The 26,039-nt window shown below is 37.2% G+C and overlaps 1 protein-coding gene across 1 annotated transcript in view; it reads left to right on the forward strand.

Annotated features, from left to right (window-relative positions):
• Positions 1–26,039, forward strand: part of ZPLD1 (zona pellucida like domain containing 1) — a 51,189-nt gene that overhangs the window by 12,344 nt on the left and 12,806 nt on the right. The window contains exons 3-7 of the mRNA XM_052648817.1: positions 11,709–11,929; positions 16,923–17,104; positions 19,896–19,968; positions 23,424–23,521; positions 24,646–24,726. Coding sequence (XP_052504777.1) covers positions 11,709–11,929; positions 16,923–17,104; positions 19,896–19,968; positions 23,424–23,521; positions 24,646–24,726 — 655 coding nt within the window. The remainder of the gene's footprint in view (positions 1–11,708; positions 11,930–16,922; positions 17,105–19,895; positions 19,969–23,423; positions 23,522–24,645; positions 24,727–26,039) is intronic.

Here is a 26,039-nt window from a genome sequence, read left to right on the forward strand (position 1 = left end):
AAATCAGAGACATTGCTTTGTCAACAAAGGTCCATCTAGTCAAAGCTATGGTTTTTCCAATAGTCATGTATAGATGTGGGAGTTGAAGTACAAAGAAAGCTGAGCACTGAAGAACTGATGTTTTCTAACTGTAGTGTTGGAGAAGACTCTTGAGAGTCCCTTGGACTGCAAGGAGATCCAACCAGTCCATCCTAAAGGAAATCAGTCCTGAATATTCATTGGAAGGCCTGACGCTGAAGCTGAAACTCCAGTACTTTGGTCACCTGATATGAAGAGCTGACTCATTTGAAAAGACCCTGATGGTGGGAAAGATTGAAGGCAGGAGAAGGGGAAGACAGAGGATGAGATGGTTGGATGGCATCACCGACTCAACGTACATGAGTTTGAATAAACTCTGGGAGTTGGTGATGGACAGGGAGGCCTGGTGTGCTCAATCCATGGGGTCACAAAGAGTCAGACTTGACTGAGTGACTTAACTGAACTGAAATGTAAAAACAGCATGTAAATGGAGAATCACAATATAAATTGCCATATTAAAGAATTTGAAAAATCCTATGGTAGAAAAATTTATTTAGCTTTTATCCAGGAGCATCTTTACTATGGAAATCTTTTTTTTTTCTTGTAATATTGATTAATATTTCAATGAGTGCCAGTATTTCACAGGAAATACAAAAGATGATCAGCTTATTTCATTGATAGACTTCTTGGGTGAGTCAATCAAAATGAGCTGTCCTATTTTGTGTTAGACTTTGCTTGACCATTGCACTGTTCTGTGCCCAAAGCCAGGGTGGAAAATGGGATAATTATTCCAGGGAATATGCTCTGGCCCTCTGTGTAGATAAGAAAGGCCACCAGTCCTTCTTTCCTACACAGTAGTAGTGTTTTGGCCTCCAAGCTGTGAAGAGAATGCCTGCTTTCACTTTGCATCTGTGACTGCAATTACTGTACCAGATGAGGCAGAAGAACTGATCCAGGCAGCGATTGCTGATCACATCCTGATTAATCTTCAGTGATAAAGTGCAGTGTTGAGAAGAGGAATTCGTTTGCAAGTGCAATAACTGAACGATTCAGAGTCCCTCCCTTTCTTTATTTTAATAATGAAGTTCTTTACTGCATGGATTTTTAAATTTCTTCTACTTGTATAAGTAAAACCTATATTCCTTCTTCTGCTTGAAAAGGACTGAACTCTTCTAATTCCAAAGAATGTGAAGCAGCAAGTGCAAATAGGAGTCTGCAGTTTGTCTGAGACTGTATATTCATTTCTTACAACCCTGCAAACCACAGCTCTCATTCACTAATGAAAAACAGATGTGGAAAATTGAGGTGGCCAGGTACCTGTTCAGTACAGAGAGGAAACCTGAATTCCTAATCCACTTTAAAATCTGCATCAACTGCTGATATTTGGGGTAGATAAAATATCAGTACCCCTTTAAACTTCTTGCTTTTTTAGCACCGAATCCTCAATATTGTATAAAAACTCAGGAGGAGAAGTAGTTTTCAAAAATGAGTTAAAACAACACAAATAGCACCTGTTTTCCAAGCAATTTTTTAAAAGCTTATGTGGTGTCAAATAGCACTACTCTCATTTTATAGAGATAGAAATGGAAATAATATATAAATTACTTTTATAATCTGCTAAGATTACATAGTTTTGGAATATCTATTGGAGTACAAGAAATAAATAGAGTTGACCCTCTGTATCCACAGGTCCACATTTGTGGATTCAATGAAACTTGGGTTGAGAATATTGAGGGGAAAAAAAAAAATTCCAGGAAGTTCCAAAAGTAAAACTTGAATTTGCTGCATGCCAGTAAATATTTACAAAGAATTTACATAGCATTTACAATGATTTACATAAAATTTACATTGTATTATAAGTAATCTGAAAATGATTTAAAGCATAGAGGAGGATGTGCATGTAGGCTATATGCAAATACTATGCATGCTATTTTAATTAAGGGATTTGAGCATCTGTGGAGTTTTATTTAGTTTTGGTATCCAAGGATTGTTCTAGAGTCAACCCCACATGGGTATTGAGGGATGACTGTCCTGTATTTCCAGGTGAGATTTCTATGGCAGTACAAGGCAGCATGGGACTTCCAGGTGGCAACGAATGGTAATGAGTCTGCCTGCCAATACAGGAGACTTCAATTCAATTCCTGGGTTGGGAAGATTGCCTGGAGGAGGAAACAGCAACCGTTACAGTCTTCTTGCCTGGGAAATTCCATGGACAGAGGAGCCTGGCGGGTTATAGTCCATGGGATTGCAAAGAGTCAGACAGGACTTAGTGACTGGCCACAAACTCACAAAGTGCACTCTTCAGCATACAGAAAAGGCTCTTCCTATTGTATTGAATAGGTTTTGGTTCATATGATAAGTTTTAAACTACTGCTACCTTAAAACCCATTGATACAGGGACAACCATATTCACAGGAATACCTGCATCAGAAGTGCACAGAGCCCTTGTCTGCTCACAATAGATTCATCCAGCCTCACCCATGTCTCCTTTAATTGTTTCAAACAGTGTTTAGGGCATAGTTTCCATTTGAAGTGAATGTCCTGCTCTTCTGGTTACTAAACTGCTGTTGATTGTGGAGTGGGGTAGAGTAATGTAGGAGAAAAAGGTTCTATTTCTAATTTTATTTCTCACACGGCCACCTGAGCACTAAAGTAGACCTATTTGGGCTCAGTCTCACAAAGCCTTTCACAAGTGCTCTTTCATTGCAATTCAGACTAGTTAGTTCCTCAGAAAGAAAGTGAATGAGACACACACCCATCCCCTTCATTATTCAGGTCTCTCTCTTTCCTGTTCCTTTTCCATTTAAATCTCTCCCATTTATAAGCATATAGATCTTACAATTTGGTGGGAGTGCTTAATCTCACCAGATGGAAACCATCTAAGGATTTTCTTCTGCCCAATCAAAATGTATTGTGTAGGGGAGAAAAAATAATTTTCCCTTTACCTTTCTAAGTCCTTAGCTGAGGGCCCCTATAATAAAAGAGAGATTAACAGAAGAAAAACAAACAAAAGTTTCATAACATGTTAATCTTTTTGGGCTCCAAAATCACTGTGGACAGTGACTGCATCCATGAAATCAGAAAACGATTGCTTCTTGTCAGGAAAGGGATGACAAACATAGGCACTGTGTTGAAAAGCAGAGACATTACTCTGCTGACAAAGGTCTGGATAGACAAGGCTATGGTCTTCCCAGTGGTCACGTATGGTTGGGAGAGTTGGACCGTAAAGAAGGCAGAATGCCAAAGAACTGATGCCTCTGAACTGTGGTGCTGGAGAAGACTCCTCAAAGTCCCTTGGACAGCAAGGAGATCAAACCAGTCAATCTTAAGGGAGTCCAACCCTGAATATTCCCTGAAAGGACTGATGCTGAAGCTCCAGTATTTTGGTCATCTGATGCAAACAGCCAACTCATTGGAAAAGTCCCTGATGCTGGGAAAGATTGAGGGCAGGAGAAGAGGGCATCAGAGAACAAGATGGCTGGATGGCATCACTGATGCAATGAGCATGAACTTGGGCAAACTCCAGGAGATGGTGAGGGTCAGTGAGGCCTGGTGTGCTGCAGTCCATGAGGTCTCAAAGAGTGGATACGACTGGGCAACTGAACAACAAAACCTCCTGTATTCATGGGTGATACTTAGGAAAACTGAGTAACTCCCTGAAATGGCCCAAGTCACCTCTTTAAATACTATCTCCAGTTAAAGATAAAAGAGATTGTTGGGGAAGCTGGCTATGGGAGGTTATCAAGCAAAGCATAGCAAAAAAGAGTACTGTTGTTAATGCAGATTTAGGTCAGTAGCCTCCATTTTTAAGAGTTTCTGAAGATTTAGTTGTTCTACTCTTCCTTCCTGGTAGGGAGAGGGAGACACACAAATGGAGAGTTCCCTTATAAATGTAAATGTCTCTTTGAGAGGAGTATCTTCCACTTGTTTTCAGATATTCTCTTATGTAGGCTGTTTCTTAAAACTAATCAACTTAAGATAGTCCTTCTGCCCAGGAGGCATATTTTGAGGCAGCAAATTCTTCTCCCCTTCACTTACAACACTGGCATCACATGGGAACTTGTGAGAAATGCAAAAATGAGGCCTCATCCCAGATCTACTGAATCAGAATCTGCATTTTAATAAGATTCTCTGTAATGCATATTCATAAGAAGTGCTGTTTGGAGCATGGTACTCAAGATGTCTTGCCAAATTTGTATTGTTACATAAGCACAGTATTTATGCTAACTCCAACTGGGTGCCACATACTTACTCACTGTTAATGACAAGAGGGATTACCAAATCTATTGCTATTAAGGGGAAGTGATTTTTAAGATGAATTATTAATAATAAAGCAAGATAACTAATTGCTAGACTAATACACTTAAAAAGGCTAAATACCTAAACAAATAGCAAAAATTCATTAATTTCATATTATTTAAAATACTGAATTAGAAAATATCTGATGTAGAGAATTTTGATGTTCATTTTAAACTCTGAATCTCAGGCAGTTGGCAGAGAAAGGATAGGACGTATGAGTTCTGGATGAACAGTCAAGATGAGCCCATATCATTGTGTACATATTTTCTTTGTGAATCTTGAAAGTTGATATTAAAAAGTTAGACACTGTGAATGCAGTTTGTCAAAGAGTTTAATTAAACATATTTTAATAGACACTTCTTGAGTATTTGTTGGGCACTCTGACAAAACCCACAGCATTCAGTGATTTCATAATCTAGTGGAGAAGCAAATATCCACTCTCAGGAATAATGGATGTAACTTTGTAGACCCATAGGGTAATGTGGAATAGGGCAGGAGAGAATGATTACAAATCATTGGAAAAATGAAGTCTTATAAAAGGACACCTTAGAAATTACTTTTCTGTTCTCAGCCCACTTCTTTTACCTGAGTGCTATCAATGAATATTTCATCTATTATTAATTGATATACTGTGTATTGATGATTATCAAGTTTATAATTCTTACTCTTTACTATCCTCTAAATATTGGAGGGAGGCTTGGAGGTGCTGCAGTCCATGGGGTTGCAATACTTGGACACAATTGAGCAATTGAACTGAACTGAACAGAACTGAACTCATATAAATTATGAAGCAATAGACTGCTCTAAGGATTACAAGGTAGTGGTCCTTTTTCTCAAAGAGATCACAGTCCATAATGGGAGATAAGTATGGTGCACATTTACAGAACGATTGGGCAGATAGTGGAGTGGGATAGAAAGAGAGCCTCACCCATACCAGCTGATAAGGAACAGTTTCCTGGAGAAGATGGCACTGAGCTGAATTTTGAAGTATCGGTAGGAGTTAACAACATAAAGGAGTGGAAAACAGCACAAAGGGGACGGCATGAATCAGGACACAAATGTGAAGTAAACATGCTCAGGCCAGTTAGGAGCTGGATGACTGCATTTTCCTTTGACTTTAAAAAGCAAAGAAGTAAATGGTGGGGAATGAGATCAAGTAGCAAGCACACAGGCAAGATGACAGGAAACCTTCCCATGCAAAATAATCTCTGTAAGGTGGCAAAATATCTACTGAAGTATGAAATCAAATTGTAAACTACTATATACAGGTAAGAAAGCAACAGTTAGAACTGGACATGGAACAGACTCGTTCCAAGTAGGAAAAGGAGTACGTCAAGGCTGTATATTGTCACCCTGCTTATTTAATTTATATGCAGAGTACATCATGAGAAACGCTGGGCTGGTAGAAGCAGAAGCTAGAATCAAGATTGCCGGGAGAAATATCAATAACCTCAGATATGCAGATGACACCACCCTTATGGCAGAAAGTGAAAAGGAACTAAAAAGCCTCTTGACGAAAGTGAAAGAGGAGAGTGAAAAAGTTGGCTTAAAGCTCAACATTCAGAACCCTAAGATCATGGCATCTGGTCCCATCACTTCATGGGAAATAGATGGGGAAACAGTGGAAACAGTGTAAGACTTTATTTTGGGGGGCTCCAAAATCACTGCAGATGGTGACTGCAGCCATGAAATTAAAAGACGCTTACTCCTTGGAAGAAAATTTATGACCAACCTATTTAGCATATTCAAAAGCAGAGACGTTACTTTGCCAACAAAAGTCCGTCTAGTCAAGGCTATGGTTTTTCCAGTAGTCATGTATGGATGTGAGAGTTGGACTGTGAAGAAAACTGAGTGCTAAAGAATTGATGCTTTTGAACTGTGGTGTTGGAGAAGACTCTTGAGAGTCCATTGGACTGCAAGGAGATCCAACCAGTCCATTCTAAAGTGGTCCTGGGTGTTCTTTGGAAAGAATGATGCTAAAGCTGAAACTCCAGTACTTTGGCCACCTCATGAGAAGAGTTGACTCATTGGAAAAGACTCCGATGCTGGGAGGGATTGGGGGCAGAGGGAGAAGGGGACGACAGAGGATGAGATGGCTGGATGGCATCGCTGACTCGATGGACGTGAGTCTGAGTGAACTCCGGGAGTTGGTGATGGACAGGGAGGCCTGGCGTGCTGCGATTCATGGGGTCGCAAAGAGTCAGACACGACTGAGCGGCTAAACTGAACTGAACTGAGAGCATGCACTGAGAACTCTATTTACGCCTAGGGAAACAGAGAGTGAGTATCACTGCCTTATTTGGCATATCACAAATGTATGGAAGTGAATAGATACCCTTAAACCTGTTACAAGAGAGATATCATTCCCTTAACTTAAACCAATGAAGATTTTATCTTCTTCACCTTTGTTCGAGAGGAATTAATTGATGTCTATGCTAGCTTAACAACAGCAATGATTGCTTTGTCCAGTCTTTGTGCTCTCTTTTCTTTTCTGTTTTATAACTGGAAACTAACCCGTGCAATGGAACTGAATTTGCTACAAGCTGATCTCACTTGGAGAAGTGATAACAAACTAAAGACTTGACATTTTAAGAAAGGGACCTGTTCAAATCCATCCTAATCTAGCTTTCTAAAGACTTGTCACTCTCCAGCGAAACACATTCTTCCCTGGTTGTATATAGTAAAGACATCTATTCAGCACACCTTTTCCATTTGTGAAGCTTTGAGGAAAGAAAGAAATGCTACTTCATGTTGCCAAAGGTCACTTCTGCCAAAAGTAGGACATTTTTTTCAGTTGTTAACAGTTGCTCTCAACAACAAATTTTTTTAGCCTTTTTATTGTCCAATCCCTGGCCAGAATTGAAACAATCCTTTGAACAATCAGCTCAATTCAGTTCAGTTCAGTGGCTCAGTTGTGTCTGACTCTTTGCAACTGCATGGACTGCAGCATGCCAGGCCTCCCTGTCTGTCATCAACTACTATAGTTTATTCAAACTCATGTACGTTGAGTCGGTGATGCCATCCAACCATCTCATCCTCTGTCATCCCCTTCTCCTCCTGCCCTCAATCTCTCCCAGCATCAGGGTCTTTTCAAATGAGTCAGTTATTCTTATCAGGTGGCCAAAGTATTGGAGTTTCAGCTTCAACATCAGTCCTTCCAATGAACACCCAGGACTGATCTCCTTTAGGGTGGACTGGTTGGATCTCTTTGCAGTCCAGGGGACTTTCAAGAGTCTTTTCCAACACCACAGTTCAAAAGCATCAATTCTTCGGCGCTCAGCTTTCTTTCGAGTCCAACTCTCATATCCGTACATGACTACTGGAAAAACCATAACTTTGATTAGATGTACCTTTGTTGGCAAAGTAATGTCTCTGCTTTTTAATATGCTGTTTAGGTTGATCATAACTTTTCTTCCAAGGAACCAGCATCTTTTAATTTCATGGCTGGAGTCACCATCTGCAGTGATTTTGGAGCCCCTGAAAATAAGGTCTGTCACTGTTTCCATTATTTCCCCAACTATTTGCCATGAAGTGATGGGACCAGATGCCATGATTTTAGTTTCCTGAATGTGGCATTTTAAGCCAACTTTTTCACTCTCCTCTTTCACTTTCATTAACAGGCTCTTTAGTTCTTCTTCACTTTCTGCCATAAAGGTGGTGTCATCTGCATATCTGAGGTTATTAATATTTTTCATGGCAATCTTGATTCTAGCTTCTGCTTCATCCAGCCCAGCATTTCTCATGACATACTCTGCATATAAGTTAAATAAATAAGCAGGGTGACAATATATAGCTTTGACGTTCTCCTTTCCCAATTTGGAACCAGTCTATTGTTCCATGTCCAGTTCTAACTGTTGCTTCCTGACCTGCATACAGGTTTCTCAGGAGGCAGGTCAGCTGGTCTGGTATTCCAATCTCTTTAAGAATTTTCCACAGTTTGTTGTGATCCACACAGTCAAAGGCTTTTGGCATAGTCAATAAAGCAGAAATAGACGTTTTTCTGGAATTCTCTGGCTTTTTTGATGATCCAGTGGATATTGGCAATTTACTCACTGGAGTAAATCATTGAATATTTTAGTTTCCTGCTCACTGGGACTTTCAATTTATTGAGAAAACAATTATGCAAATGCGTATGTAATTCAAAGTTAATATGATAGTATAGGAACAGAGTAGCATAGTTTAGGTTTGGGATCATCAAAGTGTTTGGGAACGAGACAATGAAACTTGAGACCTGAGGGGTGAGTAGGAGTTTCTCAGACAAGGACTGGGGTTAAGAGAAGCATCTATGGAGGTGAAGAAGACCACTTAAAGGCCTTATGTAAGCTTTATTAGGCTTTTTAAAGTGCTCACAGTATTTTATTGAGGAAGAACATCTAAAATAACATATACCAATTTTAAGGGTGTGGCTTAAAATTTCTCCACATGTTTATACTCATTATCAACACTCACATTAAGATAGAGAACAATTTTATCACCCTCCAAATTTTCTTTATTTCCCCTATTCTAGCTTCCTTCATGGCTCAGAGGGTAAAGAATCTGCCTGCAACGTGGGAGACTGGGGTTCAATCCCTAGGTTGGGAAGATCCCCTGAGGAGGGCATGACAACCCATTCCAGTATTCTTGCCTGGAGAATTTCCACGGACAGAGGAGTCAGGAGGACTACTGTCCATGGGGTCACAAAGAGTTGGACATGACAGAGCAACTTTCACTTTCATTTAAGGACTTCCCTGGTGGCTCAGATGGTAAAGCCTCTGTCTACAATGCGGGAGACCCGGGTTCAGTCCCTGGGTTGGAAAGATCCTCTGGAGAAGGAAATGACAATCCACTCCAGTACTACTGCCTGGAAAATCCCATGTACAGAGGAGCCTGGTAGGCTACAGTCCATGGGGTCGCAGAGTCAGACATGACTGAGCGACTTCACTTTCACTTTCCCCTATTCTAGACAGTTTTCCCCCAGAGGTAACCATTATTCTGGCTTCTGTCACTTAGATACATTTAAAAAACTGAAAAAAGTTCAATGAGGTGGTTGTAGAGACCAAGGGGGATAATAGAGAGGAGATGAGAATGCAGAGGTAGGTAGGTGGTGGGCCACAGAGAATCTTGAGGAACTGGTTCAAGATTTGAACTTTTGGCTGGAATGAAATGAATAGCTGTTGAAAATCTGCACAAAGAAATAAAATGATTAGATTCACATTTAACAGTTATACTAATCAGAGGGCATTAAGAGCAGAACTAAAGGAACCAGTTAGGAAGTTAATGTAATATTCTAAGAGGAAAGATAATGGTTACATGTGCAAAGGAACAGCATGAAGGTGGAGAAAAATCAACAGATTTAAGAGGTAATTTGAAGTTTAAATGTTTGAAACACTTAAACATTTGTTTAAAAGAACTCATTATTTTAATAAGAGCATCATTTAAAAATTATAGTTGCATTTGAACAGCTACTGTCATTGAAAGCTAATAGATATATTCTCTGAATTTTAAATGGTATTTATTATACTCTATCTTGGCACAGTATAACGTCACAATGAATTCATTTTATTTTCCACCTACAAAGGGAATGTTGCTTGGAGTTTTCCATAAGAACTAGTCTAATATTTACCTTTTGGCCATAAAAAAGATTTTCCATCTTTCTTTCACTATGAAAATATTTTAAATTTTTTGTATTGAGTTTAAAATCATAATCAAACATAGAAATTTCCATTTTGATTTATTCATGTCCTCAAAATATGACTCTCTTTACCAACAAAAACCAGTATGGAGAATAAGCACTCCAAAGAAACACACCATTGAACATTTTTACCCTGAGGTTAGAACTGATATATTTAAGAAAATTTACTTTATGCTAAAAAATCATGAATAGGATTTACATATTACTTAGATTAGTAGCCAAAAATATTTTATTTTGCTTGTTTTACGTTTTGGGAACAATTAAGGTGATTGCTGCAAATAACCTAATCCAATTTTGTTTTTTATTTCACATTTTGAAAACCAGTTGTATGTTTCAGATTCTTTATCCCAGCGGTAATAGCAAGAGTGGTAAAGAGTGATAAGGTTACTAAGTATGCTGTCACAAAGTGCCACAAGAGAGTGACTTGAAACAACAGAAATTTATCATTTTGCAATTCCAGAGGCCAAAACTCAAAATCAAGGTGTTAGTAGGGCTAAGCGCCCTCAGACTCTGAACAGAATTCTTCCTGGCATCTTGCTGGTGGTTTGCTGGTGGTTTTTGCTGATCCTTGAGCTTTTAGGTGCATTACTGCAGTTCTTTGTCTTCACCTGGCATTCTTCCTGTGCCTCTGTCTCTTCAAATGATAACACCAATCATATTGAATTAAACCCATCCTATCCAGTATGAACTCATCTAAACTAATTACAACTTCAATAACCCTATTTCCACATAAGGTCACATTTTGAGGTACTGGGGGTTAAGAGTCAATGTATCTTTTTCTTTTTTTCCCTGAAGGGAGGGAAGTAATTCAACCTGTAACTGTTACCAAAACCAATAACATAAGAGCTTCTGCCACTGCGAAATTACCTAGAAGCAATTGAATTCGCCATTTGTTACATATATTTTCTCCATTACATGTAGAAAAATAACTAGATATATGAAAATGTGTGCACATACATGTGTGCATGTGTGTGTGTGTGTAGGCATGCCTGCTCACCCTATAGACCTGGAATGGATCCCATCACTGATAACTCATGGAATCATGGAAAATTGCAAATTTGTCTTACGTTTTAATGCTGAGTTCATTGCTTTTATTCAGTCATAGTCACTGGAAATTTTTTTAGGGTTGACATGCATTTCTGAATGAAATATCAACAGATTGGTTTTCATTTTCTTCTTCTCTAGCATAGCTTAGTAAAATAAAACAATCTGGATGGATGGCTTCTGTTTCTATATCCTGGATAAAATGGGTTACAAAACACCAAGGTGCTCAACAATTTGGCTTAGGATAGATTTCTTCCTTACACTTGGGAAAATGCATCATTTGTAGTGAGTCTCGCTACCTAGACATGTGTTCTAAATAATTCAGTTACTTTCTTCTGAATTTCCTCATGACGTAATTTTTTCCACTCAATTCTCCAACAATCATTTTACACCACTTGACCAACATTTAATGCGCATCCACTGTATACTAAGCACAAGGAAACAGAGATGAAATATAATATCTACACTCGAAGATCTCTCCGGAAATAACAAAGTCAACGACTGCTTTTACTGGGTATTTTTCTTAATACTTTCACATTGGATTACGGTGTGTTCAAGTATACAAGCCAGTTAAACAGACAGAGAGTATGAAAATACCTCAGAGGATGTTAAAGTTATTCTTGGACCCAGTGCTATGCTTTTGTGATGTGTATGTTTTTTATATTTTTTATTTCAGCTGAAAGAGACATCCATGTCTACTGTGGGGTCCAGGCCATTACAATGAAGATTAACTTTTGCACAGTTCTTTTCTCCGGTTATTCTGAAGCAGACCTGGCACTGAACGGAAGGCATGGGGATTCCCACTGCAGGGGGTTTATCAATAACAACACCTTTCCTGCTGTGGTCATTTTCATCATCAATCTCAGCACCTTGGAGGGCTGCGGAAACAGTTTAGTGGTAAGATTAGAGTGAGACTATGTGCTAGGTTTGGGGGTCATAACTAAAAAAACAAAAACAAAACTCCCATATCATGAAATAATCAGAAACCCAATCTATCTTTCAAGAATAAAACCCCAATAAAACTGAACAAACCACTTTCCTTTGCCTGTTTGGGGCTTCTGATCCCAAACGTGTGATTTCATTTTCCAGTACTGGTTCTGTTTATTGTAGCTGGTGGTTGAGGGGCCTGAGATTAACTGTGCTACTCCAACCAGCATTATTTTGTGTGAGTGACATTGAGGAGTATTTCTCTACAGTTTTTCATTAGCTGTGTTCCTCATGCTTTTTATGGAAGTATCTTTTATATTCCAGTGAGTTTGGCAATGAATCACTTGGCCTATTATTTCTTAGTGACCTCGTTCAGGAAGAAAGATGTAATATCTAATGAGAAACTTAGAATCTTCTAGGTATGCTGTTTACCATTGAATGATCCACACCACTGTTTTGTAAAAGAGGGCTGTTAGCATTTCCAGCATGAGTTTCTTCATACTGTGGATCTATCCTTTGAATTTAAAAATGCTTATCATACCAAATCTTACCCATGAAATCCCTGCAACATGCTCCATCCAGTTACTGTGAAAATTAAAACACCACTTCAGATACTTCTATCTTGAATGAGAACCACTTATCTACACTATTCATTTATTTATTCATGTATTGAATACCAAAAATAGAATTATAACAGGCATTCACTCTCCTTGGAATTAAAAATTAATTGAAGTAAAAGATAATTGTGATTTGGTGGGGGTGTTAGGCTAAAATTTATTTAAAACAGATTTTCCTTTTGCTTGTTTAAATATAGTCTTATTGGTTATTCCTAGCAAAGACAAAAAGAAGATTCATTGAACACGTCCACTTAGGCCAGTAAAGAAGGAGAGATTGGCTTTTCCTCTTGATAATTTATTGTTTGCGACTAAGGGGGAAAGCTTGATTATTCTAAGGGCAGGGCTTTTAAGACTTGATGGTAGATAGGAGACAGGAAAAAGATTTCTTTGAATCTCCTTTATCTTTTCTCAGAGGGCAGTTAGAATATTGTGCCCATGACTGTTTCCAAATATACAGCTTGAGTATTGTTGACTCTTTATTAAAAACGTTTATTCATCTCTCTCGGATGTATGTAGAGAGGTTATGAAGTGGGCCTAAGGGAGAGTGAGGGGAAGTGATGCAGGTTGATCATTATACATCCAAGCTTCCTTGTGGAGGGAGGGGGGGAAGGAGGGGGAAAGGAAGGGAGAGAGGGAAGTAGGGAAGAGGGGAGGGAGCTCAAGTGGAGAGAAGCAGCACAGCCCCTCCTCTCAAGGACTTTGCTTCAGGGAGCTTCCTATTCTCCATTTCAGTCTTATCCTGATCCCTGTTGCCAAAAAAAGAGAACAGTTCCAGAGAAATGCCAGGCAAAGCATCCGTGTGTGTGTGTGTGTGTGTGTGTGTGTGTGTGTGTGTATGTATCTTTTTTTTCTAAACTGAAATTAAGTCTTGTATAAAAACTGTAATGTACATGTATGTGTGTACACACATATTTTTTTTTCACAGATAGAATTTGCTTGCTTAGCTAGCCAGTCTGGCAGGCAATGTGTAGAGAGGAAGATTTACTTAATTTATATTTTTGTCTTAGATATCACCAGCTTTGGTATCTGCTCCAAGGACAGTTCTATATGGGAAAAATTAAGTAGACTACTAAATCATATGGATTAGAATCAAAATGTTTTTTCATAAGAGTTCTGGTTCTCTTCATGAATCAGGTAGATAATTGCTTCAGCTTTGCCCATGTGCTCTTAGGTCCATGTATAAAGTGTATTTTCTTGTTGAAAATTAAATGTTACAGGTCTCCATAATAGCCACTAGAATACTAATTGATCATTGTATTGTATTTAACATGGGGGGAGAAGTTCAACGGTATTATGACAACCAAGAACATTATTGATGTCAGAATTGTTAGTTCTTCATGAGCACAGGGAAGGCTGCCCTTCCCAGCCCCTTTGCAGTTAGTGAGGGCTTTGTAACTGGTTCAGTCCTGTAGACTCTTATTGGGCTTGATGTGTATACAGCTAAAAGCCTCTACATGACCTACTAGCTCTGGCGTTTTCTGTCTTAGCAGTACTAGAAGCCACATGCTGAGATGGCAGTGCTACAGGGAAATAGACTCAGTCTTAGGCAAAAACAGTGTGTAAACACTTGGAATGGAACCCCCTTTACCAAACTGTATCGGACATGTAGCATAAACAAAAGGTGAACTTTTGTTGTGTTATTTGAACTTTTGTTGTGTTAATATACTAAGATATAAGGATTGAATTGTTACTGCCATGTTACATAGCCTGTGCTGAGTTAATTATTTGAATTAGTTACTTATTAACTCAAATAATTGTTACCATGATTTAAAAATCCTCAGAGCTTAATGATCATAGGTCCATATAAACTTTGTTTCACTGAAGAGTCTGAATTTTGACAAACATATTGCTAGTAGTCACTGTTGATAAAAGAAGTACTCAGGTGGCCCTCTACTTGGTAATTCACACATGAGAACAGAGAGCCTGGGCGATAATAACCTTAGTGCTGAGTCACTTAGTCATGTCCGACTCTTTGCAGCCCCTTGGACCTTAGGCTGCCAGGCTCCTGTGCCCATGGAATTTTCCAGGCAAGAATACCAGAGTGAATTGTCATTTCCTTCTCCAGGGATCAGCTCAACCCAGGGATCAAACTGATGTCTTTTATGTCTGTGCACTGGCAGGTAGATTCTTTATTACCAGCGCCATCTAGGAAGTCTAATAGGCAGTCATTCCTGTATGTCATTACCATCTGAGTGTTCTAAGATATTGATACTATCATCAGAGACAGAATTCATTCAAATTCCTTGACCTCCAGGTTAAAATATCTGACCATGAGCCTGTGCTGTGCTATGCTTAGTCTCTCAGTCATGTCTGACTCTTTGTAACCCGAAGGACTGTAGCTTGCCAGGCTCCTCTGTCCATGTGATTCTCCAGGCAAGAATACTGGAATGAGTTGCCATGCTCTCTTCCAGGGGATCTTCCCAACCCAGGTCTCCCACATTGCAGTTGGATTCTGTACCAGCTGAGCCACCAGGGAAGCCTAAGAATACTGGAGTGGGTAGTCTATCCCAGGAATTGAACCAGGGTCTCTTGCATTGCAGGTGGATTCTTTACCATCTGAGCTACAAGGAAGCCCAACTGTGAGCCTAGTGCTTCCCAATAACATGTGTGATATCAACTTCACCCAAACAAAATTTCATCAGAAAAACCTTCATCTAGTTATAGACTTGAAAAACATCTATAACTATGGTAACATAATTTAAGGCCTCAATTTTTGAAAGTCTTCCTTCTTTGACTTATTCTAGATATTTCAGATTTGGAATTGCAATTTAAATGTTTGAATTTTATATTAACTTTTTAATTAAGATGTTAACATGTAATAAAATAAATGGCAGAGAATGAGATGCTTAGATAGCATCAACAACTCAACGGACATGAATTTGAGCAAACTCCCGGAGACAGTGAAGGACAGGGAAACCTGGTGTGCTGCAGCCATGGGGTAGCGAAGAGTTGGACATGACTTAGCAAATGAACAAGAATAAAATCGTTTGTGTTGTTAAAAAAAAATTAATTCCTTAAATGGTGGTTATTAAATTTTAGTGGAATTGGAGAATCTAGTGAAAACTAATTAGTCCCAAGAGAATACATACATGGATAATATTTTTATATAAATTCTAGAAGCTCATGATCCCTCTGCAACATCCCTGTGAACTATTGCCCTGAAAGATGAGAATCTCCATGTACCAGAGGAAGACCCTGGGGAGATCGACCATCAGAAAATTTGTGACCTTCATTCATTTGTTCAAAATTTATCTCAGGGGTACCAGGATGCTGGTGTCACTGAGCTATGCTGAAGGGACAAAGGCAAATAAGACCTAGAGGGTCCCCTGCCTGCAAAGAGCTCTGATTATGGATGGAGGTGTGCCGAATCAGACCACTCATGCACTATGACTGCTTCTGTGAGACAGAAAGCATGGGGGGTCGGGAGAAGTTCCCAAGGAAGATGAGATGAGGGAGAAGTAGGATATGTTGTGGTGAAGAGGGCCAGAGAGCAAGCAGGAGTACGCACAAATGCCAGAGCAACAAGGGCCTTGGTGCTGCGGCATTACTAACCGAGAATGGGAGCCTGCAGATATGAAGCTGACATTGAAAACAAGGTCATATGAACAGGGGGCTTTTAGTCCAGGCCGTGACATTTGTCTTTACCCATGAGTATTTTCAAATTACTTGCTCTTGCACAACAAGTAACAGATAGTTTCTCTCCTTTCTTATTTATGAAATATGAGTAAACCATCTCTGGTAATATGAAGCTTTATTTATTTAAAAGAAACATATGAGTCAACAAATATGATACTGCTTATATGTTGAATCTAAAAAAAATGTTACAAATGAACTTATGTACAAAAGAGAAATAGAGTTACAGATATAGAAAATAAACTTATAGCTGCCAAGGGGGAAAGTGGTAGGGGAGGGAAAAATTGGGAGACATATGAATACTACTATATATAAGATAGACAACTAATAAGAGTCTACTGTATAGCACAGGGAACTCTACTCAATACTCTGTAATGATCTACATGGGAATAACATTTTAAAAAGAGTAAATATATGTATAATTGATTCACTTTGCTGTATCACAGAAACTAACACATTGTAAACTAACATTGTAAATCAACTATACTTCAATAAAAATTAATTTAAAAAATTAAATCACCCTCTTAATGAGAGAAAAAAGACATATGATCACTTATAATTTAGAATTATGTGTGTATAATTTCAAAATTATGTCATGTTATAGTTGCAACAGACCCTAGAAATGATCTGATCTAATGTTTTATTTTGCATATGAAATGCCTAGATTTATGAGTAACTATTTAATCACTGAGCTTGACCTACAATTCTAACAGGTATCCACAGTTCCTGGAGTCAGTGCTTATGGAAATGCAACTTCAGTACAAATAGGAAATATTTCAGGATATATTGATACTCCAGACCCACCAACAATCATCAGCTATCTACCTGGGCTTCTTTACAAATTTAGCTGTAGTTATCCATTGGAATACCTGGTTAATAATACCCAACTTGCTTCGTAAGTTGCATTTTATTCTTAATTTCTCATGTTGTCTTTTTATTTGGGTTATTTTTATCCTTGAGGAACTTACCAAGATATTAATAGCAGGATTTGTTGAGAAAGTTAAACTGAATCTAATGGAAACTGTATATGGTCTTATGTATCTATCTACTTAAGGCTATGGTTTTTCCAGTAGTCATGTATGGATGTGAGAGTTGGACTACAAAGAAAGCTGAGCGCTGAAGAATTGATGCTTTTGAACTGTGGTGTTGGAGAAGACTCTTGAGAGTCCCTTGGCCTGCAAGGAGATCCAACCAGTCCATCCTAAAAGAGATCAGTCCTGGGTGTTCATTGGAGGGACTGATATTGAAGATGAAACTCCAATACTTTGGCCACCTGATCAGGGTCATATTTGAAATGACCCTGATGCTGGGAAAGATTGAGGGCAGGAGGAGAAGGGGATGACAGAGGATGAGATGGCTGGATGGCATCACTGACACAATGGACATGGGTTTGGGTGGACTCCAGGAGTTGGTGATGGACAGGGAGGCTTGGCATGCTGCACGCGGTTCATGGGGTTGCAAAGAGTCGGGCACGACTGAGTGACTGAACTGAACTGAACTTATCCATCTATAATGATTATTGTTTTGAAGAACATCAACAGTTCAGTTTTAATCTTTTCCCTAAATTAAAACCACCTCACGTTAGTCAAATATCTGCCTTTGGTTCTCCTGGCTCCCTTCAGAACTGCCCAAGACCCAAGAATCCTGGGGGCTTATGCAGTTCAGAGGAACTGTCATGTTTCCAGTGGGTAGATCATATGGTCACTGTATTGTTGGGTCCTGCTTGGGTATGTGCTCACTATTGGACTGCTGCCTCAGAATATGAGGTCTCCATGCCTCCTGCTGAGGTGTCCCCTGCACAGATGCTGATAATTCCCAGCAAAGATGGTATCACTCATAGTCAAAGAGCTTCAGACATGGATTCATTGTCTTTTGTTTATAGTCAGGTATTCATTCATTGAGGCTTCCCAGGTGGCTCAGTGGTAAGGAATCTGCCCCCGCCAAGCAGGAGATGCAGGCTTAAAATCCCTGGGTCAGGAAGATCTCCTGGAGGAGGAAATGCAATCCTCTCCAATTGCCATGGGAAATCCATGGACAGAGGAACCTGGCAGGCTACAGTCCATGGGATTTCAAAGAGTCGTATCAGACCTAACGATAAACCACTACCACATTTATTTATTACTCCCAAAGCACACACTCCAAGACGTGTTTACATCCATATTGCAATATAATCATATGGATTTGTGAAATATTTTTGACAAAATGGGGTGATTAAATAAAAACTTTCCCTCTTCAGCTGTAGGGTTTTCTCTCACAAAAGTAAAGTTATTGTTTAATCTCAGTCACAAGGGAACATGGAGGACACATTTTGCTTCAGTTTAAAAAATATTCATAGATATTTTAATGGTACAGTTATGATAAATGACTTGGTCAAAAGCAAGATTTCAATGTGAAAAACAAGAAAAGAAAGGCCTTGAGTCAAAAAGAAGCAGGTGCAGAGAGAAATGGGTCATAGTCTTTCACTCTGCTCCCCTCAACTTCCTCACTAAATTCATTCCTGAACTTCAGTGCATATGGATATGCATTCATTTAAATGGGACTTCCCTGAGCTCAGTTGGTAAAGAATCTGCCTGCAATGCAGGAGACCCTCGATTCCTCAGAGGGAAGATCTGCTGGAGAAGGGAAAAAGCTACCCACTCCAGTATTCTGGCCTGGAGAACTAGTCCATGGGGTCGCAAAGAGTCAGACAGAACTGAGTAACTTCCACTTTTGGAGAAGGAAATAGCAACTCACTCCAGTGTTCTTGCCTGGAGAATCCCATGGATCGAGGAACCTGGTGGGCTACAGTCCATGGGGTTGCAAAGAGTCGGACAGGACTGAGCGACTTCACTTTCACTTTTTCTTTATTCAACAAATATTTATTATACACCTTATATGTACCATGCAAAGTTCTAACTGAAAAAAGTAAAACAAAATTCCTGGTCTCATGAAGCTTGTATAGAAATGGAGTTGATGAAAATGTATTCACATTAGATTTAGACTTTGTTGGAATGACTTTTTTTTTCTCCAAGTTTCATATATGTAACCAATACAGTATACTAACACATATATATGGAATTTAGAAAGATGGCAACGACGACCCTGTATGCAAGACAGGAAAAAAGACCCAGCTGTGTATAACGGACTTTTGGACTCAGAGGGAGAGGGAGAGGGTGGGATGATTTGGGAGAATGGCATTCTATCATGTATACTATCATGTAAGAATTGAATCGCCAGTCTATGTCTGACGCAGGATACAGCATGGTTGGGGCTGGTGCATGGGGATGACCCACAGAGATGTTATGGGGAGGGAGGTGGGAGGGGGGTTCATGTTTGGGAACACATGTAAGAATTAAAGATTTTAAAATTAAAAAAATAAAAAAAAAAAAGGAAAAGACCCTGAAGCTGGAGAAGAAAAATAAAATAAAATAAAATAAAATGTATTCTTAAGAAAAAAAAAAATGTAAAAAAAAAAAAAAGATTCCTTTATAACTGAAAAGATCAGAAAGAGCAGTTTGCCTTTATTTAGTCCCTCTTGCTTTCTGATTATTTATCTGTTCAGTGATTTAAACAATATGCCCATTCCAGACCTAGTTATGTCAGGATTGCTCAAGAGTTTTGGTGCCTTGAATCTAACATTAAGGTGTGATTGAAGCTGTTAATTTAAAAATCTCATCAGTGCCTCCCTTTTCCTCAATCTGTTTTAGGTCCTCAGCTGCCATTTCTGTGAGGGAGAACAATGGTACGTTTGTCAGCACTTTGAACCTGCTCCTTTATAACGTAAGTTGACAGTTGAAGGACGTTATTTTTTTCTCTCACTGTTCTGAGGAGCCATTTATGTGAATGGCTTTCCTATAAAAATCCACCAAAAGTTACATTAACCCTGTTATACTTTGGTAATGTTTATTCATCTTCACCACCATTTCCAAGTATCTTAGTGATAAAGGTATGCTAACAATTCCATTATTTTCCAGAAGTTGATAAATGATTTAAATTTCACTTCATATATGTGATTCTGTGTAATTATTCCAAGTGTCTATCTACATTTATACGTATATATTTATTTGTGTGTTTGTGTGTGTGCAAACATAGTCAGGGTCAAGATTTTGGAAATAAGATATTTGTGATAAAAAGATAGGAAAAGTCCAAATGATACTTCATTTAAAGGCAAGATACTTGGTGTTCAGTGTGTTAACATTTCCAGTGTGGGTTATGACTGTTGTCAATTCTGTCATATCTGAAATAGTTTAGGTTTGACTACACAGTATTGTCTAAACTTTTGTCATATAGATATTGACAGTGGCAGCAAAATATGAAAAAAATATGAATTTCTATTTATAACTCTAACATTAATCCCCCAAATGATATTTTCATGTTGATTAAAAATTTTATTCATACATTTTAAATGCCTGATTTAAATATCAATTTTTCAATATATCAACCAACATTTTTGTAAATTATGAATCTGATTTTTACATTATTATTCATGTCATCATGGCACTGAGTTATAATTCATGCAACTGATTTAAAAGTCAGTGCTTTGTACTTTGCATATAATGAGCTATAAATATTGTAGTAGGACACTTTCCAAAGGCATTTAAAAAATCATGTTTATAAGTTTGTAGTGTGACACCACAGAGTTCTAAACAACAAATTAAAATGTGTTGGAATGAAGATTGCCTTTCTGTCATTTCTAAACTTTCTTTTGCAAGGAGAAGCTGCCAAGATACTTGGTTTTATAATACTCAGCAAATATGTGCCAATATTCATTCCCAGTATGACCAGATATTTATTATTATTGTAAGCAATATTTTTAAATTGGAAAGCTTCTATCTGTTAATTTATATGTGTAATCTCCCTGAGGTAGAATTGTGATGACTGACTTGGATTCAATATTATTTGTTACAATTGACTGAAACAAAGATGAGAATTCCTGATCTTAAAAGAGTGAAAAATATATTCACATGACATTTAAGGATACCACTATTTTCTGTGAAATTAAGCTATTCTGTCTGTAGAAACGCAGAAAATAAAAATTTAGAAGTGCAGACTTGAGGAGAGCTTTGCTATTAAGCTCTTTCCTTTATCATTAGAAATAGTATAGTAGTCCTATTGTTAAACTAGACCTAATCCTTCAAAAAGTTTCTAGAATCTTAGTGCCAAATACAAGCCTATAATTTGATGATAACCTAAGATTTTAATTTGATGGTTAAAAGGTAATTATTTGATATGACTATAAACAAAATACATAATACCAAAATCAGTCTCATTTTTAACTAATTTGAAATGATATTACTAATGGTTGAATTAACACATTGAAATTTAAAATTTGTTTACTAAACAGTTATTTAATAAAATTCAACCACTTCCCTACAAACTAGTTTTTTTTTTTTTTTTAATCAGCAGACTATTTTTTAAGAGCAGTTTTAGGTTTATAGAAAAATTGATCTAAAAGTACAGAGAATTCCTATAGACCTGAATATGGATTCAGTACAGTTATTTCTGTGTGTTATGGGATTCAGTGAATGTACTTAGGAAAATTTTACTTGTAAAAAATAATGACATTTATTGATTTTGTGATTTCAATACGTGCAGTTTACTTCGAGTTGACCTTGGCCCTTATTCTTATATAGTATAAATAGATTAGTTTTCTTCTCTGTGGAAATCGTGAGGATGATTTTGAATTTGAATTGCAACTAAGTAATAGTGTCTTCTGAGCAGATAAAGAAACAGAGTAAATCTAAAACTGGGCTATGGTAATTATGAATTATTTTTAAAGTTGAAGAAAAAAATCTAAAATAAATATAATTGATTTTAGGGACAGTATTTACTAACAGGAGTAAGGTAACTATACCAAATAAAATCTAAACATTACTGTTTAGAAGAATTTTAGGAGAAAAAGGTGATAATTAAGATTAAACCATAGCTGAGTCATATCATTTGCAAATGATTATGTAGTATAATATTTGTAAAAAAAAATGAAATAAGATCCTTTGAGACAATACTGATGCAAGTACAAGAGGAATGAGCCATAATAGTCGATCAAGTGTGTATAACTTGAAGAAATTGGAAAAGGGAGCCAGGAAGAGAATTAATTAAAAATACTACCTATGAGAAATTGTTAGAGGAGCTGTTATCATTTATCACAGAAATATAGAAAATAAGTACAGCATATAATCCCTCACTTATCAGGCTTAATTTGGGAATGAAATGTTCCACATGAATGCAACTCTTTCAAAAGTGAAGCATCCAAGTTATTATTGCTTTAAGTTTCAAAATTCAGTATCTGTTGTTTCTTCCCAGCCTTCTGAAACAGAGTGAGCTCTGTATTCTGCCTTTGCTTGATGATACTGAGATTTCATTGAATATTTCCCTTTGCTGCAAAATAGCTTTATCTTCAGAGTTACTAAATTTGGGGGAAACAATCTAGCGTCCATGATAAATGATTTGACAACTTAGATTTTGAGAAGTTTTTTCTTTATTCTTCATTTTTTTTTCTGCTTTTCTTTGCTATCAGTTTCTAATTTTCTGCCTTAATCTACTGTAAATTGGGGAATTATATAAATAAGCTCTGCAGGATTGGTCTAAACTAAGGGTAAAAGGTAGAAATGAAGCCCTAAGACACCCTTCTGTAAGTCCTCACCACGTTATCTAGTACAGGAATTCCATGGCATGCATTTTTGGTAACTTGAGAACATACTGGTCCCTTTTTTATTTTTGTTTTCAGTTAAATTATAATAATTTAAAATTGCGAGATAAGTGACTTTGGGTTAATGAGAGATTAAGAGTATAAAGATTTACAACTCCAGTGGCAAAGGGCTTAAACTGAAGCAGATATAATTTAAATAAACTGAATATTAGCTACTAATATAATTTAAATAAATGAAATATGAATTTAAATAAACTGAATAATGATAGTTGAATATTAAGCAAACTACTAGCCTCTTACTAGTAACCATTGCATATAATTTAAATACATTGAACATTAATCATCATAAATGATAAACTATGGACATGAAAATATTTATGCATGGAAGTGAGTTTGTTACTTGGATATGATTTAAGAACAGTTCTGCCAAAAACAAGAGGATTAACTAGGTCCTTTTAGAAGTTCGTTCGGTAAATTTATGTTGATTTGCCCTCTCTTTTTTCTAATAGGCCATTATTGTCTTAAGTAAACGTTCTGTTGTTGGGAAGGCAATGATGGGTTAATTGCTTATTTTTTTTATTATTAGGATTCGACCTACAATCAGCAGTTAATTATCCCGAGTATAGGACTACCTTTGAAAACCAAAGTATTTGCAGCTGTACAAGCCACTAATCTGGATGGCAGGTAATTTCAAGCTCCTATCTTCCGCTGGTTAATACATTTTGGCTGCCTAAAGCCTGATGAATCATAAAGTTAGCTCATTCACTTAAAAAAAATGTGTCATTGCCACACCATTTAGGAATGCCTGATAAATAGAAATAACAAATTACAGGATGAAAGGGTGATACTTTAAGTCATTAATTGGAAAATAATATTTCTTCCCTTAAAGAAGGAGAGATAGTCATGGGAAGAGGGCATGGGGAGAGCTCTGGGGATACCAGAATATTCTGCTTTTTCATCTGAAAGATGATTAGTCAGATACGGTATTTTGTGAACACGTGGTTTGTACATTTCCTATGTGTTTGTGTCTGTGCATGCTCAATTGCTCTAGTTGTGTCCGACTCTTTGTGATCCCATGGACCATAGTCCACCAAGCTCCTCTGTTCATGGGATTCTCCAGGAAAGAATACTGGAATGGATTGCCATGCCCTCATCCAAGGGATCTTCCTGACCCAGGAATTGCACCTGCATCTCCTGCATTTTCTGCTTTACAGGTGGATTCTTTATTGCTGAGCCACAGGGGAAGCCCTCCTATGTGTGTGTTAATATTCAATAAATGTTTATTTAAAAAAACAAAAGAACTCTGGCCCACAACTATATATAACAATCCCCAGAAACATCTCTGCAAAATAATCAAATAAGTCATTTTGTCTGATTCTTAGAAAATCCAGGATGATCAAAATTGAAAGGAAATTCAAAAGTAAAGATCCATTTCTACCTTAATAAAAAATTGTAACATGTATATGATTTATTTTGGGTTTCTCATATATTGTTATTTAAACTTTGCATCCTGAAGAGATTGGTGCTCTTGAGAAATTTGGTTCTACTTTGCCTTCTCCCTTTTTCTCTTCTTGGCATTTCTGTTCTTGGTTTTATGTGATACTTGATGTGCGATGGCAATTTGTTGCAGACTTTTAAACACTCTGAGTTTAGGAGAACATTTTATTAAACAAGAAGTCTCAGGAAATAATTAGTTAAAAAACTATATTCCCTGGAGTAAGAAGTTTGTGAATATCTACTTCCTTTGGGTTAATAATTATTATCCACAGGAGACTCTGACTCTAGATTATTCTTCCTTTTCCTTGCAGATGGAATGTCTTAATGGATTATTGCTACACGACCCCATCAGGGAACCCAAATGATGATACTCGATATGATCTCTTCCTTAGGTAGGTGTCTAACTCTTGTATTGATAGCAATAATTCAATTGTAGATAATTGCAATAGAAAATTGAGGACAGATAGATGAATTATAAGGTACTTTTATAGCTTTTAAATTTAAAGTTTTACATTCTGAACAAAAATTAAAATATAGTTGGAAGTGTAAAAGTGGAGAACAGTTTTCAACATGAAATGCTGAAAAGGCTATTGTTGGATGAAAGTTACAAGTAAGTTTGGCACATCAAAGATGTTTTATTCATGTTTAGGTCATATGGGAATATTTCATTGTCTTAGGAAAAGCATGGTTAGGAGATTATTGGTAGTAAGAGAAAGGCAGTGACTATTTTTATGAAACTAGACTGTCTCTTGGTATGTCAAAGGAGTGTAAAATTAAAGTAATGGTCTAGATAATTTAGACCCCATAATGCTTTTCTTCATTTATCAGCATTTAAAATGAAAACCTACCACCTTGTTTTTTTTTTTAATCAGGTCCAATAACATTGACTTCATTCCCAATATATAGTGATAGAGTGAATGTAATCTACATTTGGGAAAAAGGGACATTGATCACAAAAACATTCAATCATCTTAGTTCCTTTTCAGCATTTTTACCTGACAGGAGAGTCAAGCAATGGCTTCTAATCATGCTTATAAAATGCAGTTGGCTCTGATCACTGCTGCTTATTGACACATGATGGGAATAATATGATGGGAAATCAAAAGGATAAATTTTATTGGTTAATCAAGGTTACGGTGCTTCTTTAGGGTATGATCAAACTGACATTCATCCTATTGCTGGAAGTGTTCATTTGGTTAACATTTTTGGGAAACAATATCCTAAAAAAAAAATCCTTAAAAGATTTCATATCTTTTGATTCTACATTTGTGAATTAGGAAGCATATTCTAAAAGTATTTATCATCTTCTTGTCTATCAGTGCTATTTAGAATAGTAAAAATAGGAAGCAACTGCGTGTTCAGCAGCAAGGAAATGGGTAGGTGAATTATGGAGAACCAGCAAGTTGAAAGCTCACATAGGCATTATAATCATGCAAAGTTACTTATAAAATAGAAAAAAAAGATTGGTTCTATTTTATCTCTTCCCCTTCTGTCTTCTTGATATTCCCATCTTTATAAATAGATGGTTCTTTACAATTTAAAATATGAAATGAAAGAATCAGCATACACAATTGTACAACTGACCTCATTTATATATTATAGAAAAGAGTGTAAGGAAATATTAATCAAAAGATTCACCATGGTTATGTATGCACAGTGAGATTGTGGATCATTTTGCTTTGACATTTTTGTTTTTCTATAATCT

Source organism: Budorcas taxicolor, chromosome 1, assembly GCF_023091745.1.
Source record: "Budorcas taxicolor isolate Tak-1 chromosome 1, Takin1.1, whole genome shotgun sequence".
In the NCBI taxonomy this organism is placed as follows: domain Eukaryota; kingdom Metazoa; phylum Chordata; class Mammalia; order Artiodactyla; family Bovidae; genus Budorcas; species Budorcas taxicolor.